A 20810-nucleotide genomic window follows, 5' to 3' on the forward strand; every position below is an offset into this window, starting at 1 on the left:
GCACTGGAGACACAAACATGTGCTTTACAAATCTCATGGTTTATTTTTCTCTCTGTGCAAATCAGTGCTACTTAACGTTACTCACATTTCACAGTGCAGGGGCAGAAGTGATTACAACACTGCTTAAGCTGCAGTTCAGTGGGATTGTTCCGAGTCCTGGATCCCAGGCAATCCCCATGTGCTGATGATCTGGAATAGAAAAGAACTGCACAGCCAGCACTTCCAGTAGTTGTTACTTGTAATACAAGCTACATCCACAGCATCTCCAAGGGAAGCCTGCTGTCCTCAGGCATCACAGCATTCACAGCTGCATACAGACTCCAAGCATTTACAGCCAGCGGCATATAAAAAGTTTATGGCACAGTTTCCAAGTCAGAGCTAGCAGAGACAGATGAAGAAGAGCAAACAATAAGCTCTTTTCGTAATCACTTAAATCTCCCACAGGACAAAACAGAAAGAAGTTTAGCAGTAGAAGGGAAAGCTGGTCCCTTGAGTGGGAGGGTAGGGTCCCAGCCTGGCCAACAGTGCCCACTGCCTGCTGGCTGCTCCACTAGTGGCCACCACTGGGACAGAGGGATTGGGGCATGAAGCCAGGCAGCCCCAGCACTTGGAAAATGACTGAAATCCCTGTATATGGCCAACAGGAGAGACCCTTGGGAATACCGTGCAAAAGTAGCTCTTACCAGTTATCAGGAAGTTCTCTGAGGAGACAATCATGTGTGACATGGAAATTTCATTGTGCAATATTAAAAAAAGGAAACATGTCGCTTAAAGCACCCTTCCAGAGCTCATAGTCAGGCCACACTGGCTGCACAGTGCCCCTGTCACTGTTCAAGTGCAGAAGAGATGAAACCAAAAAACTCATTTGGGAAAGCAAGAGCAGCTCCCTCACGAGCAAGAGGGAGCCTAGCATGGGGCAGTGATGTGGGCGAAGCAGGGGGGACAGCTGGACAGTGTCTGTACCACAGCTGAGTAGTTCAGGCACCAGTACCTAAGGTAGAGCAGTCACAGGAGCCAAATTTGTTTGCTACATCAGATTCAAGCCTGTCCTGCAAAGCTCATCAGTAACGGGTTGAGAGAGGCTGCAAGTCCCAGCATCCACAGGGACTGACTGAGAGATGGCTCAGACCTCACTCATTATTAGCAGGGCTCTTCCCTGCCCAGCCTGTCTGCAGTTGCTGGCTCTAGCAGCTCCTGGCCACAGTGCTGGGAGGGAAGAACCCTTCTTTGCAGGGATCTGACCCCCCCGAGCTAGGTAATGAGGCTGTTTAGAGGCAGTGTTGCTGTTTTCCTGGAAAGAGCAGACAGTCACAGTGCAGCAGAGCTTCCTAGCAGTATCATGAAAACAACGGAAGGCTGTGACTGACCCATTTTCAATCAAATGGGAAAACTCTGCTTTTGTTTCCCATTTTAGTTTCTCCCTTCGAGACATCTCATAGCAACAGCTTTGCTCTGCTATTAGCAGCCTGTCTACAAGGAAAAGCAAGAGCCCATTAATAAGCCAAATTTATCACTGGGGGGACTCTGCTGACCTAATTACACTAGCCACATATTTTACCCATTACGTTAACTTCCCTCTGCCTCCTCCACAGTTAAAAGGAAAACACCTTTCAACTTTAATCAGGACAGCAGGGAATACAAAGAGCAAGGATTAGGAAAAGAAACAAAAAAGCCATGCTGTTCTCAGCATCCCACAACACAAGACTTGAAGCCATAACCCAAAGTGAAAGCACATGCGTCTACAGGGGAGATGCATCAGCAATGGGTACAGACAGCCCTAAGTCAGCTCTAACCTGTGCGTATGTATGAGCGCTGGAAGGATGCCTGAAGGGCGGCCATTTACAGGGGGGCTCCAGGGATGTAAAGCCAGTCGGCAATGGCAGTGGGCAGATGAGTCATGACTTGCAGCCTCACCCACCAGTAGGTCTCCATGGGACTGTAACGGTTGTTTGGGTGCGTGGAAGTGAGCGCATCGGTGATGTCATTCAACACCAGAGACATGTCCTTCAGGCCACTGTTAATGAAGGACTTCATCAGGGCCACGTGGTGAGAGAAATACTCCCTTCCATAGTCCTCCCGCACGGTGTTGCTGGCTTCGCTCCACAGTGCCTCAGCCTGCTTGTCGATGCTGTCTGCTGTCAGGATGCCTGTCGCTGCCACGAAGTTACTGGGCTCAACGAGGATGACTCTGACACCCCAGCGGTACATCTCCTGCCGGAGGCAGTCAGAGAAGGCTGCCACACCAAACTTGGAAATGCAATAGCAGGAGCGAGATGGACTCACCATCCGTCCCAACATGCTTGTGATATTCACCACACGGCCTAGAGAGAAAAGAGCAGGGAGAGATAATGGGCTGCAGAAGCAGCCAGAACATCCCAGTAAAAAGGTGCTTTGCTGGATGATGTCGATTTGTAAAATCTGAATCTTGAAGAGGTGTTCAAATCCCCTGTCAAGCAGCTTCTCTCTCCTGACTCAAGCAAGGCTAGCCCCTGCTTTGACCTCCTCCATGGATGGTATACATGCCTGCTTCTGTATTAAAAAGGATTTCCAAAGCAAACAAGACATTTCCCTCCTAATTTCCAAGTATTGCCATACCCAGATCTTCTGACGCTACTAGCTGTGTGCTCTCGCATCAGTGTGCCCCACTCCTGCGTCTTGCTAGAAAAGGATTCAAGCTCTGAGCTAGCAGGGTTATGAACTGGAAAGCACACAACAGTGTGATGCCATTCAAGCATTCTGGTTCCTTCTGTGAGCATGACAGCTCATCTGCAGCCACTCTGCCTAACACAGCTACATGCTTCTAGACCTGAGCTGGATGGCAGAGAACCAGTAGAGGTTTCTCTGAACCTGCAGCATGAGCAGCACAGCCTGCTCACCCAGCTGGCCAGCCAGGAGCGCCTAGAGTGCTATATGCCTGGGACAAACGGAGAGGAGACTTGACATGCTGCTATCTATGGGGCAGCAAAGAGCAATTGCCCTAACTCCCACCAGCAGCCCATGATTTCAGCCCAATTGCAGAGCTCTGGCAGCTTGTGGTAGATCATGCACTGCCTAGGGGCAGTGACAGCAGTGGTCACTCCTCTGTGGGTGGCTCTGTCCTTCCCTAAGACGTGTGCAATTATGGTTTCAGATGCACTTACAAACAGGCCCTTGAAATCTCACCAGCTATTTTTACCGAGAAGATTTTCACAGCCGTGGAGCATGACACCCTTCTACAGCTTGAAATTTTAGCTGAAAAACAAGTGGGTGGCTCTGCTCTCTCATTCCAGACCTAAATGCAGGTTAGAGGGACTGCGAGAACCACCTGCTGACCTGATGGGTAAGCTACCTTTTGTAGTGAGATGGGGCTTGTGTAGTTGGTATTTACTTTCTCGAGATGGTATCTGAGCAGTCTTCTCAATATAACCCCTTTCTGTCCTCACAGAACACACAGCTGTGCCAGCACTCTCCCACACGTGCTAAATAAAGAAGCTTTTCAGAGTTCTGAAAAGAACATATCTTTTTTCTTATTTTTTTAATAAAACAAAGACTTTTGATAATACTGTTGTCTTGTAAGATATCTAAAAAGGCTGTTATTGACCCTCATTTATTCCACCACTACCACTCTGCATTCATCTGTGAACTGAATAATATGAAGGGGGAAGATTCAGTTATCCAAACATAAGCACTTGGTGGACTTTGGAGGCCAGAATTATCTTGTCTGGCCTCCAGTCACTTTTTCTAAAGGTGGCCTGGGGTTCTGTGTCATATCTGCCAGCACTGCATGAAGGTCTCTGATATCCTGGGATGTTTAAGATAGCACCTGCTGCGTAGGTGCCTGGACTGCCCCCAGAGTGGCCCACACCACCAAATGCTTACACTGCACTTTGAACCCTGCTGTCTAGTGTGCCTGCATGCCTCAGACACCCTCCTTGGACTGCACAGGCATTCCTCGAAGCAGAGTCTGAGTCATGATTTTTAGCTACATCTCTTTGCTGTGCTGCAAGAACTCTCTCGGAGTCTTGCCACACTGCCCAGCATGTACCTTTAGCTCTGCGAATGAGAGGCAGGAAAGCCTTTGTCACCCTCACAGTGCCCCACAGGTTGATCTCTGCCACCTTCTTGTAGTTGTCTAAACTCGCAAATTCCACCTCTCCAAAGGTCGAGACGCCAGCATTGTTCACCAGGCCCCACAGACCTGCCAACAAACACATGGTTAAAGAGTGGAACGAGGAACAGTGTCACAGAGAAGCAACTTTCCTTGTTCTTCAAAGTAACCCAACCCCTTGACAAAGAACTGGGCACTTTTGTAGAAAAAAGTTATAGAGGAAACCCAGCAAGGAGATGAAATACACTCCTGGTATACCAGAAGTGAAACCAGTGGGGCTTGTTTGGAGCGCCAGGGAGAGTGATGGAGTCACACAAGCATTGCCTCCCTGAATGTCTCCTCTAAGGCCAAATGCTGTCCTGGGGCTTTGTACGGCTGGATCTGGCTGACCCTCTTTTATGCTTCCTGTTGGTCCCACGTTTGTCTTCACTCAGTGACTTTATCATGGCTTTTGCAATTTGGAGGGGGCTGGACTTTCCCTCAAATAAAAAAAAAAATGGAAGGAAAACAAGTATCTTGGATTTCTAAATCCCCTTCACAACTCTGATTTGCTGTTTTGGAGAGTGCATGGTATTGATCTGCAGGTTCATGGCACAACTAGCAGCTGCTATATTTTAGTTCAGGTATTTGGTTTCCCTCAATCCTAACTATAGCAGAAGATGACGAACTTACAACCAACCCTTAAAACTACTAGACCTTAAAAATGAACATCTTCTGTGCATGCAGCCCTGTCAAAATTAAATTCACCGTGCTTACCAAGAACTTCTGCACATGGTAACCCGTACATGTCCAGGACTTAGCAGGTCACTGAGGACTTGACCTTTTGAAGTGATTACTGCAGGAGTCCCAGTGGCAACATTCGTAGGACTGAGTCCATACTTTGTGAATTTGTTGAAGCACAGAACTATGCAGACATAAACTGCAGGAGGAACTAACAGAAGAGCTGGAACCAGATAACAGAGTTGTTCCTCATTAGATGTCCTGCCATACACCATGGTTATTTTTCACTGTCTAAGTAGTCAGCTGGAGTCAGGGCCCCTTTCTACTCCCTAACATTCCTCTTACCACCAAGAACACACACAGGGCTAAGAAAGAGTCTTCATGTCCAGGGAGCTCTGACATTGCTATCAAAAGCACCCACGTCATGCCACCCTGTTGATAAAACTTATCGAGCTCTCTCTCAAAACTTTTTGGGCTGTTTGCCCTGCCTCTGCTCCATAGCTTCCCTGCCCTGATGTATCAAAGTCTTTTAATAACTTCTAGCCTATATTTACTTATGGTCAGGTAGTAACCATGCATTGCACCAAACACGGCCCTCTAAGCAAATTGCAATATTCCATCATTCCCCAGTAAATACCAATGGAATTTATCTTCCTGGTGCATTTAAAAACACCAACATGCCCTTGCTAGACTGGTTCTCTACTCTCACACCAGCCCTAGTAACCTTGCCCCGTTCCCAGCTAAGTTCGTTTTCCCTGAAGGCTGTTGACCAGCCACGTACAGCAGACCAGAGAAGGTCGTGTCCTACCCAGTGATAACAGTGCATTAACCATTATCTCATGGTCTGTCCCAGATGGATTTGCCTATTATAGCTGCCACCATTCCCGCATCTCCCAGCTCTCACATGGTGATCCCAGCATCGCTTTTGCCCTGCACACCTATCTCTGACAGTGGTGAATACTGCTCCAGTTCACTGGCCTGCAGCTCTATCCTTCTCCAGAAGGACCCCTTCCCAATCCCCACCAGACCACAACAGCCCCAGGGGCTGCTGGGGTGACAGCTACGTAAGTCGTGGCCTGCAGCAAAAGCCAAGAAAACATCTTGCTCACGTATCCCTAGTTCCGTTTTCATTAATTCAAATTTCCAAATGCTGCAGTCAGGTAGTTCTACTCCCGCTCTGCCCAAGATCCCCTGCCTGTTGCTGCTGCACTTATTGAAGCTGCCAGCTTTAATGGGTCAAGATAACTCTGAAATTCACACTCATCTGGCAGCCAGCACAGCATCTCAGCCTGAATGGGGTCCCCTGTGCCGCTGCAAAGCAGGCTCTAATCGCTAGCAGGAGGACCATGGAAACAGGGCATCTGATGGTGTAATTTCACCAGTAACAAGAAGCTATGCAGAACAAATTTGGCAGGGATTTACCAAAGACTACAAAAGACTTAAACTGTCAGTCCCAAACTGACCTCTGCAGAGTATTCCTTATTCTAAATTTCTCTACAACGATTTCCCATTTCTTGGGTTACGAGGTTAGATTCAGGGACGTTCATGAAAACATTATTTACAATAGTTCTTTCTTGGAATTTCATTGCTCTCTGATCAGGTCACATTACCAACAGAACAAAGTGCTGATAGGTACCTGGTCACAGGGCTGTTTGCTGGACAGCAGTGTGTTTATTGAGCGGAGCCTTATCACTATTATTTCTTTAGTGTCAACAATACAGTGGGAACTGCATAAGATTGAAAACAAACAGGGGCACTCCTATCGAAATGAGTTTAGCCTTTTGTACACAGCACAGGGAGAAGAGGTATAAATGTACAGCGCAAGAACTGTTCTGCACTAGCTCCTCTGGGGCCACACTCAGTGTGCAACAAGCAGCTCTGTGCAAGGCACCTCAGTCTGAACAGTCTCTACGTTCCAGCACTTATTTATTGAGCGCTATTTATTGGCAAGCCCCAAACCTCAGTCACACTGATGGGCCTAAAAAGAAGCCTTTGCGGCTTTGCACACTGCGCTGGAGCAAACAACTACAGGGTAAGACTCTCAAGAGCAGGAGGAACTGGTCCAACTTGCTGATCAAGGATGCAAGACTTCTCTGTCACTGCTACACACATGGTTTTGCAAATACTGCTGCATTTATAGAGGCAACAGAACTGCTCTCTTACAAGCTTTCACTCAGTGGGAAATGGCTCTGTGCCACCACTGCTGTTGCTGGGCTCTTCAGGAAAAGCTTGAGAAGCTGTGAAATGTAGTGACGAGGGCTAGGTGATTGTGTAGGAAGAAAAATCATGCAGAGAGAACATGTGTGGGATCAGAGCTTGTACGTAACTTGGTTACATTTCATATGCTTGTTTTAGGAGGTAGGGTGTGCTCATGTAATTTGCATGAAGATTAGAGCTATTGTTATTTACTAGCTTTATACTTGCTGTGAACAAAGACAGGCCCATGGCAGTCTCATCCAAGTTTCAAGAGGAGCACCACCCTCCAGCCACACGACCCTTAAGTCCTGGAGCCACAGATGTGAAACTTCAGTCCACCCTCAGCCTGGGTCTACAGCTGCTGTCCAGCTTGCTACTGAGCTGCAGAGAAACGTATGCAGGGCAAGAAGCCTCACAACCTCACCACATGGGAAGAGGTTAGGTGGTGTCATACCAGGCTCCGACTGTAAGCTCACATCCCACTGCCAAACCACCTCCAAGAAGGAAAGAAGCATGCAGAAGGGACTCCTGTCTTCTTTCACGTGCTCTTAGGGTCCATGAGTTGGACTCGTGCTTAAGGTGGCACGTGGATTAAGGTGTTCTATGCCAAGCCCATCCTGGATCCTGCCTTATATCACCTCTGGGGTGTTGCATGGCAAACTGAAAGCATGGATTGACCTGGTTGAAGAGTAATCCAAGTTTGGGGGCAGGTCACTTTTGTGCTCCAGCTCAGCACTCAATTACACAAACAGGTTGTACCAGCACACCAGAAGGGACAGCAGTAAACAGCCAGGGCCCGTCACCTCTTCGCTAGCAGGGTCACTACGGAAAGGTCTGCGTGAGCCAGGCTGCAGCAGGAGCACCAGGAGGGGATCAGGCTCTGGCCATCCTATGCGCTTCACAGACGCTCAAGGAGAAAGAGACAGGCTCTCGTGGGCTTGCTGCCACTCATTACTTTTCATAGGATGTAGAGTTAGAGCCTAATCCTTCAGCCAGTCATGGTCTCTTTCCCTGTGGCCAGCGCATCAATAGCAAGACAGTTCTCCTCACTGACCCAGGTACAGCACTGCCTGACTGCCAGCCACACACTGTCACCGGCCTCCAGGCTTGTTAACCCGCTTTTGGTGCTGCAGAGAGGGAACCACCTGGCCAGTGCATGGCCTGGACTGTAGGAAGGATTCTGTGGAAATACAAAGATCCCCACGTACCTTCCTCTGGCTCCTTCAGGGTCCTCTTCACAAAATCCACAGCCTGAGCCACTTCCTGGTCACTGCACACATCCATCTGCAGCACTTTCATGCGATCTGACTTCATGTTCTTCAGCTCCCTGGCTCCGTCTCCATTCTCATCCTGCTCAGCAGAAAAGAAAGATGTCCTGCTAAGACAGACAAGGAACAGTAATGCAGTTTGGGGCCAGGCATGTTCATATGGACAGGAAATAAAACTATTGAAATTGCACACAGAGCTATAAGCCTGGTGCACAAATAGGCACGTGAGCCACACGAACCAGTGTGCAACCCATGGCCATCTTCCTATTCCCTCCAGCACAGCCCCTACATCTGCATCAGCGACCCACTACTCTGAAGGACCACAAAGTTCCTGCTGTTTGCTAGTCACGCAAAGGGTGTCACATTCGTAACGCTGTCAAATACTGTGCCAGCCTGGGATAACTGTGGGTGACTCCCCGCTGCCTCAGTCTCCATGCTCTGCAGGTAACATAGCAAACATTTGTACATAAATCAGACTTAGATTTTCTGCCTTGAAAGCAAAAGGCTAATTAGCCACCGTACTCATCTCATTCCAAAATATTGCCTGGCTTCTAATGAAATAGTATTGTCAGACCACTTTGAAAACGAGACAGCAGGGACACCTTTGGCATGCCTAACAGCAAATAGGCTGATGCTACAGGATACAGCAGGAAACATTTACAACTGACCTATATAATAATAATATTTTGCTTTTACTACACAGCAGAACAGGATGCACAGGAATACATGCACAGTGGAGATCTGCCACATAATGACAAGATTACAGACATGAGCCATAAAAGGAGGAGATTCTGGCTGAGGAAGCAAGAAGTAGTCTCTTTTTTTTTCACACTATAGGTAATAAGAACGTGATGGCTCTGCTTTCCTTTCTATCCTTTTCCTTTCTTTCCTCTCCCTGCTCCGCTATCATTAGAGATTCTGTTACTATTGTGTTGGGGTTTTTTGTTTAGTCAAACCAAAACACAGTTCAAATTCCAAATTTTACCTGGTCACTTCCAGACAGGATTGCTGCCTAAGCCTTACAGCCTTGCTCAGGTGGTATATAACAAGTACGAGTGAAAAGAGCACAGATTAGCCATGCAGTTCCACAGCAAGCTTGAGATTTAATTCACCAATCTATTCCCTGAATCACAGGCTCTGCCTCGTTAGGGAGGAAGAAGTTATGAATTGGTGAGTCATCATGCCTGGCTGCCACTCTTCCTTTAGCACTTGATACCAACTCCCACAGCACAAGGGCAAACAAGGTGAGCAGCCCTCCCACAGTCACCTGCTCAGCTGACTCTGCAGCCAGGCTGATATAAAAAACACGTAACCACTTAGTTTTTCTATACATATCTCAGGCTATTTAATGAGTATAGTCCAGTGAACAATGACATGTAATGTTCAATACACGTCCATTGAAACAACGACGTGTAATGAAGGAAAAGAGCTGAAATGTCCATTACAGCCTTGAGCAAAACAGGGTAGCTCTCTTAAAAATCAATATATAGTTACACTGGAGCTATGACAATAGTAGGAATGAGTTTCTGGCCCCATGGCTGCATATCATTTCACAGTTGACTTATTTCCAGGTATCACAAAAAAAGCAAACAAAAACCTGAAGCTTTTCTATTGCGCATTGAACGCGGTGACATACTGTGTCTAGCCCTCTTATCTAGCCACGAAAAGAATCTCTGAAAGTAGCATTACAAGTTGTTAATAACAGTCACCAAAATATTATATTCCCTTTGAAACGGGTGAGGGTTGCGTGATGCCTCACTATATTTGCAGAAGATACTCTTGCATCTCACCGAATTATACAAAGCAACTTTCAGCTACTTAACAGTGAATAAAGTGGGGCTAATTCAGCTTGTAAAGAGAGAGATTTACTGTATCTATATGGAAACAAAAATTTAACAATATCTGTACTCAGTTGTCACTTCAGAGCACTGAAAACACCTTTCACAGAATAGTAGAATCAGAATAGTTTGGGTTGGAAGGGACCTTTAATGGTCATCTAGTCCAACACCCTGCAATGACCAGGGACATCTTCAACTAGATCAGGTTGCTCAGAGCCCCGTCCAACCTGACCTTGAATGTTTCCAGGGATGGGGCATCTTACCACCTCTCTGGGCAACCCATTCCAGTGTTTTACCACCCTCATTGTAAAAAATTTCTTCCTTCTATCTAGTCTCAATCTACCCTCTTTTAGTTTAAAACCATTACCCCTTGTCCTATTGCAACAGGCCCTGCTAAAAAGTTTGTCCCCATCTTTCTTATAAGCCCCCTTGAAGTATTGAAAGGCCGCAGTAAAGTCTCCCCAGAGCCTTCTCTTCTCCAGGCTGAATAACGCCAACTCTCTCAGCCTTTCCTCATAGGAGAGGTGTTCCATCCCTCTGATCATTTTTGTGGCCCTCCTCTGGACCCACTCCAACAGGTCCACGTCTTTCCCTGCATGTTTTTTAATCTTTCATAATCCTTACAAACTAAACAAGAAATACTTCCACTGTTTTTTGAGAAACAAAGTCATAGGCCAGCAACTTAAAAATCCAGTATAAATAGTTTGCATTATTCATATTGAACTGAATTTTTCCCTATCACCAATGCAACTCAATCTGCAAAGTTACCTTCCCAGCTACAATTCATTCATTGTTGACAAAACATATTGATTTTGGAAGACTGACTTCAACATGCAATATCAATTGCAACCACTTTTCATAGTTGCAGACACCACCTCAGCCACTATTTAACTGTAAAACAAATTTCTTGACTCATGTCCAGAAAACCTCTTCACAAATGAAGCAGCCATGTATTTTTATGGAAAGAAGTGAACATCATCTTATGTTCTGTGGTCTTCAGGGGCTGTAAGCACATTCCCTGTTCAGATACCCACATCGTACTTCCTCCTTGTTTTTTAAATGGTAGATTTGCTGGCTGGGAAAATACCTGGAGCAGTTCCCGTGGCAGCAGCCAGGCTGTCCTCCCTGCGATAGCCTTCATGGCCTTGGGACTCACCAGCAGGAGCCACAGAGCAGCATGAGTTGAGCGGGGTGCTGGCAGCAATGGCCCAACTACTCCTGCAAAACCTCTCCCCTCCTCCCTTTGCTGTCACTTTTTTTTGTCTGGTTTTTGTCCTCTCAGAGGATCTCTCAGCTTCCCCTTCCCAGTTCCATCAGAATTGAAAGCCGCCCTGCTTCAGCCCAGCCTGCTGCCCAAGTACTCTCCAGAGAGGCCTTCAGTGTGACTTTGCCGTTTCCTCCCAGCTATCTCATTTCCCCCGGTTATCCTGCCCTCGCAGCCCAGCACGGCTCCAGCTGCCCACCCCACCCTCCGCCTAGCAGGTGCTGCTCCTGGGCGGGGAGCCCAACAGCCGCACAAGCCCTCTCCACCCAGCAGAGGAGCCTTGCTCCAGCTTTTGGGTGCCTCCCCTTCCCCTTGCTCACTCCTCTCCCCTACTCTGGTTCGGAGGATCCCAATACAGCTGGTGCTGAGGAACATGCAGATCACACAGGGGCTTGTCAGCAGAGAGCTCTCCTGTAACGGACTGAGCCTTGGCCTTTTCTCAGGGAAGCTCATCGGATTCAGGATTAGGTCCTGCCAAGCACTTGGGCACCCACAGCGAGTTGTCAGTGGGAATCAGGAAGCCACAAACACAATGCTGAACACCCGTGGATCTGGCTGGCTTGCTCCATCTGCGCCAGTCCCCCTCCCACTGCTGCCTATCCACCCACTCCCTTCCTGCGTTTCCTAGGCAGAACACCTTGTATTTGTCATTACTGGATTCCATCTAATTGACTTCAGACTCCATCTGATCTGTCAGGATCATTTTGAACCCTATTCCCCAAAGGGCCTGCAATCCTCCCTGCTTGGCACCATGCACAATTTTTTTCCAAGTGAACCCTATTCTAGGGGGCACTTCCAAGAACATTTCACTGGGACTGAACAGCAGTCACAGGCTTAGAGCCTAAATTTGCTCATGAGACTATCATGAGGGACTGTGTCAAAACCCTTATTCAGGATACATTTATTCCTTCCCCTTTAACCACTCTGCTGCTTAGCCAGAATGAGATTAGACTGACATGGCACAGTCTGTTCCCGGTAAACTTATACAGGCCGTGTGTATCACACTATGATCTAGAGATTTGTAAAATTGACAGATCAGTGTGTCGGAACTTCATCTAGCACACTGAAGGTGAGCTGCCTGTTGGCAATTCCGGAGGTCTGTCTCCTTTGAGAAGGAAAGTACAATTTCTGCCCTCTTCCAGCCTTCTGGAAATCCCCTGGCCTCCAGGTGCTCCTGAAGGTACCACCCATGGGGCAGAAATCACAATGGCTCACCCTTTAAATGCTCTTCAGTACATTTTGTCAGGCCTGGTAAACTTGAACACATCCATTTATGTAAACATTCCCTGTTCTTTCCCTTTTCTTGCCTGCAGTCCTCATGAAAACTGCTGGCAGCAGGCATCCGAAAACAAATTTATCCTTTTTTTCAGTAAGATCAAAGAAAATAAGACAATAATTATTTCAACTTTTTCTTTACTTTCTACTTTTCAGGTTATTTTGTAATTGATTTCTGTGTGTTTTTCCATCTTAATCCTAATATATTAACCGGAAATTTCTCTGTGGACTTACTTGCCCTTGCTAAATGAAATCCCTTTTGCACTTGATCATCTCCAGTTCTATCCCAGCCTGCCTGCAGTATTCTTGTTATTCCTGTAGCTTTATTTTTGACTGTCTGATCATTAGAAAGCTCCTGATGCACCTGACTGTATCATTTTGCATTTCATGCAAGAGCTTTCTGTGGTGGCTAGTACATTAGGGATCTTTTAATTCGCAGTATAAAAGCATGCAAGTGATGATGGAGTAACGATGTGTGAACTAATAGCCTGGCACCTGCTCTATGACAACTGCCCCCATACCTGCTCTGACACTGCAGCGAACCTACAGCAGCTCACACTTCTCATGATGGGGTAAGTTTCCTTGCATTTGTCATGAGCCGTTACATGCACATGCCCAGTTACTTTTGGGTAGCTGCATCCTTAGCCACACTGCATGTGCACTGCTTCACTTACCGCAATAATCTCTCATATCCTTATACCTTGTTCTTCACAAGTGATCTGACCTGACAGCTCCCTGCCTTCACTGGTGTTTTCTGCTTCTTTTGGATCCATCATGCTTTTCTGCAGTCACTATATCCTTCCTTTTCTTGGAGCAGTCAGCTCTAGATTTATAACCATTTTCATCTCACGTGCATTCTACCGTTAGGTTTTCAGTAAGCTCTTGCTTATCAAATTTTAAATTCCTAGGCTGTTATCTCCCTCAACCATCTAAAACACAAGGCTGTTCCATGAGAATGCTGGCTGTCCCAAGAACTGTAGAAAGCATTTGGCTGTAATATTTTTGCAACAGCTATCCAGGTAACTGTGTTACCACCAGACCCTGTCCTTCAGATGCACCTAACAGCAGATAAGACAACACTAACAATCCGGGGCGGGGGGGCAAAAACCACAAGTGAAATCCTGGGGATCTGAGCCAAGGTCTCCTGAAAATTTATTAACACACAGAACAAGAAAAATCACATTCTCCCACTCTCTACCCCTTCAGAGTCAAGTGCTCAGTTCATCTCCTGAAAGTCACCTGCAGATCAACTATGATTGCTGATGTAGTTTCCACTTCCACACACAAAAATATATGTATGGAACCACAAAAATTTTGTTTTCGAGTAAGAAGTTGCCAGGCCAGATCAGAGGGGATGCTAAGAGCTGCCCAGCAGTTCTGGGACAGGTAATAGTCTGTGATCAAGAAGTAATATGGTTTTTATTCATCAATAAAACAAGCAAGCAAGGCTCACTTCAGGAGCATTTATTTTCTTTATGTGGCTTCAAATGGAGCCTGGCCTTCTCTGGTCCGCAGTTAGTGTGCTGCCTTCTGAACAGCCCTCTCAGACCACCCTTACCTCACCTTTCCTCTCTGCTCCCTACACCTGCTGCTCTGCAAAGTGAGTGCCTGACTTGCTATCACCACAGAGACAGGCATCCCAAAGCAGCGTATGACATGATTACTAAAGGATTTACAGAGCCTCCACATGGAAATTTCCAAATAGTGGCAATTTTCCAACAGAACTCTCTTGCTCTCAAGTTACACAATATGTCAGCTGATAATAACTTTCCCTTCTGGTGTGGTGGAAGAACGTAACCTCCGCTGAGGTCACACAGGCAATGAGGCCCACCTTTTTTTGTTTATTCTCACCCTCCACATTACTCAGGAATCTGTGGTCATCACTCCCTGAGCACCTGTGCTGAAATGGCCATCTTCAAATGGAGAAACAAGTGGGTATGAACAGATTTTGAACAATTCAGGTCAGAAATTACATGAGTTTTGACTATCAAAACAGCAAAAAAGCACAGTAAGGGTAAAACCTCAGCAGAGAGAGAAGTGGAGCTGACCCAGTTTATAAAGAGGATTACACAACATGGTTACCTGCAAGAGCAGGTATGACGGGTCTGCAACTCCTTCTGATTCAGTGTGCCTAAACTGGTCTTTTACAACAACTGATGCCATCTGCCAAAGGGTGGCAGACGGGTGAGATGACAGAGGGTGAGACCTACAGATACCAGAAAGGTACGGTAAATTTGTTTATTCAGCTATCCAGAAACTGAGTAACTTCTACAGAAGCTGTAGAAGGACAGTTAGAAGACACTTTGGAAACAGAACCTGAACAAAGCAGGAGAGGCGGCTTGGAGGTAAGTTTGAGGAGAGTGTCCCCAAAGGAAAGTGACAGAATGAAAGACAGCAACAGAGATGCCAGGGAAGACAGAAAGCAATAGTGCCATAGCAATCTTAGACTATCAGATTTATTGAGTGTGTTGCGGTATTGCTGAGAGGCTTCCAGCAGTGAACAGTGCCCTACTGTGCAAGCTACTGTACAGATGTGCAGTTGACAGACAGTCCCTGCCCTAAAGAGCTCCGAATTACAGGAATGACAAGATGCAACAGGCAGATGGAAGATGTAATGATCTCTGCCACTGCACTTCCCTCAGGCCTTGGACTAGGGTAAACAGAGGCTACAGATGAAGATGCTGTAACTTGAGAAGCATTTTTCTCCAATCAAAGAAGAATTTTGATCAATACTACTCACCACAAGCAAGCATCCAGCAAAAACAGTAAATCCCTTTGCATGAAGCTGTTTTGCCAAGGCATGTCCAAAACCTTTGTCACAGCCTGTTATTAGCACTGCCTTCCCTTCAGCCTGTGTGGAGAAAGACAATACTATGGTATCATCAGATATCACAATGCTGCAGGCACCACCAGCACCCAGCAACGTAGCACAGGAGGAGCTTGCAGCCCTGCAGCCCAGGCCAGCCAGTGTTTAGAAGGTACAATTCCAGCTGCAAGTCACAGTGCCCATGCACCTGTCCGCACGCTAACCTGACCACAGTCTAAACCCAGCAATTTCAGCGAAAGTTCTGCTGGGTCAACCAGCGTAAATGAGGTGAGAAGAATCCTGTGTAGAAATACAACCAGCTCCCAACTGCTGTGAAACCTTAAATTTATTCAGTTGCTGGTCTGTAACAATTTGTGTTGCCTTGATACCTGAGCTAGAACAGTAACTCTTTCTTTCAAGTATCAGTGGCCAAAGCAGAACAGAAACATTTCAAAAGAAGTTAGTGATCTACCAGCTCATAGGCATTATAAAAAAGAGCAGCATAGAAAACATCCAAATGATAGCATGTCACCTGCTTGAACTGTACAGCAGCTCTTTTATCTGCAGAGTGACTCTCCGTTGTCTGTTCCCCACCTACTCCCACTCTATGCAGTACTTCCCATGCTGTATTTTAGCATGCAGGAATGTGACTACAGGTTAGGGTTTCCTTCTGAAACACTGCAGTCTTAACAGGAACAACTTATCAAATCCTACAGTTCTCTCCTACATTATTATTATCTTTTGACTGACAGATAAATTGAGAGAGAAGATTTGATACTCCATCTGGTATGACACAACAGGCTTGTGATAGATCTGAAAACAACCCCAAATCCTGAAGAGAAGCCTGTAGCGAAACACCGCCCATTCACCCTCCTTCTTTGCTTGAAAGCCATCTCTCCCCTGCTCTCCTCACCACAGCTGTGAAGCAATGAACTCCTAACGCTTAACCCAACTAGCAGGCACCCAGCTGCAGTGCTGCACGCTGCTCCAAACTGAAACCATATCTGTGAGGCAATAACGTGATATGGTAATAAAGATCTAGAGAATGCAATAAGGAAGTGAGGTCACTTCCATCTCTGTGGAGATATCTGCAACTAATATTCGCTGTTACTGTATTAACAACAGCTGGAATATGAACATTTGTATTTTATACTACTTACGTATGAATTGCACCGGCTTGTCCAGCCACTTTTTCAGACAGAAATGGGGCAATCACCGGTGCTCTCTGATCTTGTTTTACTGACATGCACAGTAGCGAAGTGGCAATAAGGAATAATTGCACGGCGATAGTAATCAGAGCATTACTGCACAAATTCAAGATGAGCCTAAGCAGAGAGCAATATGCAAATAAGCTACACCCTCTCCTATAACTCATCTTGAAGTTATTGCTTTCAAAGGGGAGTCATGATCTGAAGTTGAAATGAGAACTGATCAAAAGTCTGTCCTGCATTTATCATACGAACACCCACATTAACACTGATTCCTACACTCAGACAAAGAGCACCCTGCTACAGGCTAGCTCTACTAAAGCTCTGAAGGTAGCTACAGCTAAAGGACAAAAGATAAGTGAGAATTAAATATACAACGCTCAGTCTGAATTTAATTTCCAGTGACACAACTCCAAGAGAGATGAGGATCAAGTATGAACCAGATCACAGAATTTGCCAAGGTTACTTCCCACAATAACTCAACAAGCTGGCCTATGGAAAAGAAAGAATTTGACTTTTTTCTCTGCCTCACCTCCCTAGACCCTTTGCCTCTGAATCCTGAAGACAGAGGACTTCCCAAAAGAGCAAGAATTGGGAGGAGACAAGGAGTTGCGATCACTTCCAGAACCCAGGTTGGGCAAACAAAGATTCCTAATCCTCAACCATCATTAGCTCCATCAACCAGTCTAGGCAGAGCTCAACTGCAGGAAATAAGAGCAAATGGCTGGGCTGTGTTCCTTTGTGCATCTGCTTTTAGCTCTCAGCAGCTGGTTTGCTTTCTCTGGTTAACAAAAACCAAAACAAACCACTAAAATGTACAGAAAGGAGGTCTCAGCTGCCTATAACGGGGAGAAAAGTGAGGAACAACTTACAGTATGAGGAAGTTCCTGTGATTATTTATTAATTATTTGCTATTACCCTAATTGCTGGTAATAAAACATGTGACTACAGTAGCGTGGTTCATAACAGACTGAGGCCTCAGCAGCACTAACGAGTGTGCAAAAACCCCAGCGATGTAACAAATCTCACATCTGTAGCTGCCCCCATCTTTTGTGCCATGCCTGGTCGACAAAGAGCTCCCAGGGATGAGAGCAGGGAGCAACCCCATTCCCAGCCAAAAAGATCCTATTCCCAAAAAACCTCTGCAAACAGAAAAGCCTGATCCTCCTTATCTTTTGAAAGTCCCAAGATAAGGCCTAACGGGCCTCATTCCTGGAGTTTGATAAGGTCAGTCTGCAGCTTACAGTTTGACACAGTGCTGAGACAGGCAGAGAGGACTAGCTACCACCTCTCTAGCAGGCATCACAGTGACCTTAATCAGCGTTTTGAGGAACTTCAGGTGCCTTACTCACTAACAGTCACAGTGCTCTCAGGAAATACTGCACAGGAGACGGCACTCGTGTACAGTGCTGCTAGGGCACCCGAGACCTGCTAAGAGCGCAGAATAACTTCTTGTACTGGAGATGCTGCTGTGGCATCTGGACAGGGTCCAGTAACTGTCTGTAACCTCGCTGTGTGATCCACAGCACTGTAATACACGTTCCACACAGTTCAAACAGCCCCAGCAAGGCAGCCTGATTTCAACCCGCAGCCAGCTCAGGTGCGTGCACCTCACTAGCTTTTCCTACTGGGATATGATCGCTTTATTAAATAGCAGAATTTATTTTACTCATGCAGGTGATCTGTCAAAATTATACACATTTATTGCAAAAGAGGCTAAGGAAAGTGAAACTACTTTTTCAGCCTCAGTCGCTCTGGACAATGTGGGAACCCACCATGCTTGCCTAGACTTTATCTTCTTCTACTGTGTCGCTTGTTTTCTGGATCCTATTCCCTTTTATGCCCTCCCCAACCATCTTCTTGTTATCAAACAGATCAATTTGAAGATGAGAGCAGTCACACAGTAAACTCTGCTTGTTCCTTTCTTCCAGAGTCAGGAAGCTAAGGTTTTCAGTCCCAGGAAAAGGAACTGAAAATATTCACTAAAGGGAAGGTATTTTCTCAGGTGGGACACGGATGGGGAACGTCAGAGGAACAGAGTGGATGGAAGAAGAGCCAAGCAGGAGGTTGCAGATGAGCCAAAGCTGTTATCTGGCCATTTCAGAGGGGCAGGACTGAGCTGGAGGCCCTGGAGCAAAACCACGTTCACTTGCAAGTTCTTCCCGGTGCCTGCAGAAAGGTTGTCTGGAGCGTAAGCAAGAGCTAAATTAACTCCAATCCAGTGGAAGAACCCCAGACATTTTATTTTTTTAAAACATATAACAGAGACTGGTTATGCAATTCTGTTCCATTCACAGGGGTTTTTTTCCTCCCTTACGCTCACTTCCAAATTTAGAGAACTGGAACAAAATCCAGCGCCCACTGTCCGTGACCCTGTGAGGTAAAGCGGGGTCTCACCGCAGCGGGAGGGGCAGGACGGCAGCAGGTAGCCACACCGTGGCCGCGGCCGAGCCCCAGGAGGGGCCGGCAGCCTGCCCGAGGCCCTTCACAGCTCGGCATTTATCTCCCGTCGCAGTACCTGCGTTAAGCCTCCGCCAGCCCGGCCGCCCGCTCGGGCAGCGCTGTTTCGGCTGCGTGCAGCTGCCACAGGCGCGAGGCGCGCGACGCCTCAGCCCCGCGTCGGTTAAACCGCAGCCGGCGGCAGAGGCGGGCCCCTCGCCGCGGCGCCATTTTGGGCCCCGGGGCAGCCGCCAGAGGCTTCTCCCTAGCGAGCCCCAGAAGGGGCCGAAGCCCCCCGGCCCCTCGCCGCCGTACTCACGGGCAGGGCGCGGCGGGCCCGCCGCGGCAGGAGCAGGAGGAGGCGGCGGGCCAGGCACCGCCCGCCGCCCGCCAGCAGGAGCGCGGCGCCCAGCGCCAGCAGCAGCATCGCGGCGCCCCGCATGGCCGCAGCCTATCAGCGCCGCCGCCCGCGCCCGCCCCGGCCCTTCCCCCGGCCCGTCCCCCGCCGCGCCCCGGCAGCCGGGGCACCGGCCCAGCCTCATTCAAACGGCAGCAGCACCCAGCAGGCCCGCCGGCTCCAGGTAACGTGCGAGTGGCCCGCTTCCGCCGCCGTCCCCTCGGGGCCTCCGCGGGAGGGGGTCGGGCGGGCCGGGAGGGGTCGCCGGCGGCAGTGGCAGGCGGGCTCCGCCGGACCCCGGGCTGCCGGGCCGCCCGGTGACCTTGCCCGCCCGCGGGGAGGGGGCGATCCGGGCGGGGCAGGCCGCGGCGGCAAGTGGGGGGGCGGTGGCATCTCCCCCTGCGCGGCCTCCACCTGCAGCCCGCCCCACGCCGCTCACGCGTGGGAGGCCGCGCCCCTCTCCATGCCCCTCTGCTCCCACGGGCGCGGGGCCGCCACGCACTCGCGCGCCCTTGGCGAGCGCCGTGAGCCCGTTCCCGGCCGCGGGAGCCGCGCCCCTGCGTGGGGCAGGGCCGGCGGAGCCTGCCCGGGGAAGGCCCGTCCCCTCGCCCCCTCCTTAACAAAATTCCTCACAAAAATTTGCGTGGGCAGCAACCGAGCTCCCGAATTTGATCAAAACCCCTGAATTTCTGAGGATTGCCGGAGACAGCTAGTCCTCCTGAGCCTGGACCACCCCCTGCCGAGCTGGGTGCCCCACCACTGCTCTTTTTGTGGTAATTTCACTGGTTTTTAGTCGAGGCCTGTTTCCCAGCAGGCCTTGAAGCAGCCGCAGCAGCAGCCCAGCCCTAGCAGAAATGCAAATAAGCCCTAACAATTAGATACTGGTTTTCTGCTTTAACAAAGGAGGCTGTGCATTAAGCTGGGGAGATTTTTTTTTTGCGCTGGATCGGTTTTATCCGAGATGAATATGACTGAAATTAACTTTCTGTACTTAACTCTTGTTCTTGAGCTGTTTTCACCCCATAGTGAGTTTAACAGTCATTCCCTGTGCATAGTCCAGCATTACCAGCTACTTAATTACAAAGAAATGTTTTTTAACTGCATGGCTGTACTAGCTGTAAAGCCCAAGGATTGCTTTGGGAACATGTAACATAACATCACCCGTAACTTGAAGTTATATTTTAGTTTAAAATTATTTTGTATAGCTCACTTGAAATAATATATTCCATGTAAGTACCTTAATTTTTAGCTGTTTCAGGGAATACAGTTAAAGATGCATTAAAGAAGGAGAAACTGATACTTTCTTTAAAGG

The 20810-nt window shown here is 47.9% G+C and overlaps 2 protein-coding genes across 9 annotated transcripts in view; one reads left to right on the forward strand and one right to left on the reverse strand.

Moving 5' to 3' along the window:
• LOC142412279 (D-beta-hydroxybutyrate dehydrogenase, mitochondrial-like) lies at positions 1-19552 on the reverse strand. Of its 5 annotated transcripts, XM_075507196.1 has the most exons (6): positions 19421-19546; positions 15389-15499; positions 8212-8353; positions 4025-4177; positions 1794-2321; positions 4-189 (listed from the first exon to the last, which is right to left on the reverse strand). In XM_075507196.1, the coding sequence occupies exons 1-5, from the start codon at positions 19541-19543 to the stop codon at positions 1840-1842; spliced, it is 1011 nt and encodes a 336-aa protein (XP_075363311.1). In that variant the 5' UTR covers positions 19544-19546; the 3' UTR covers positions 4-189; positions 1794-1839. The 5 variants fall into 5 exon arrangements, with proteins under 5 accessions (XP_075363314.1, XP_075363313.1, XP_075363312.1 ...); XM_075507198.1 differs by having other exon boundaries at positions 2-2321; positions 8212-8378; positions 19421-19552; XM_075507197.1 differs by having other exon boundaries at positions 2-2321; positions 8212-8381; positions 19421-19552.
• BDH1 (3-hydroxybutyrate dehydrogenase 1) overlaps positions 19541-20810 on the forward strand; it is a 17021-nt gene continuing 15751 nt past the window's right edge. For 3 of the 4 annotated variants that reach the window (XR_012776448.1, XM_075507194.1, XM_075507193.1), the window contains exon 1: positions 19541-19682. The gene's annotated coding sequence lies outside the window, so the exon portion shown is untranslated. Of the gene's footprint in view, positions 19683-20127; positions 20272-20810 lie in introns of those variants that run through there. The other variant, XR_012776449.1, reaches the window with a different exon arrangement.

The sequence above is a fragment of the Mycteria americana genome, chromosome 7 (genome assembly GCF_035582795.1).
Source record: "Mycteria americana isolate JAX WOST 10 ecotype Jacksonville Zoo and Gardens chromosome 7, USCA_MyAme_1.0, whole genome shotgun sequence".
In the NCBI taxonomy this organism is placed as follows: domain Eukaryota; kingdom Metazoa; phylum Chordata; class Aves; order Ciconiiformes; family Ciconiidae; genus Mycteria; species Mycteria americana.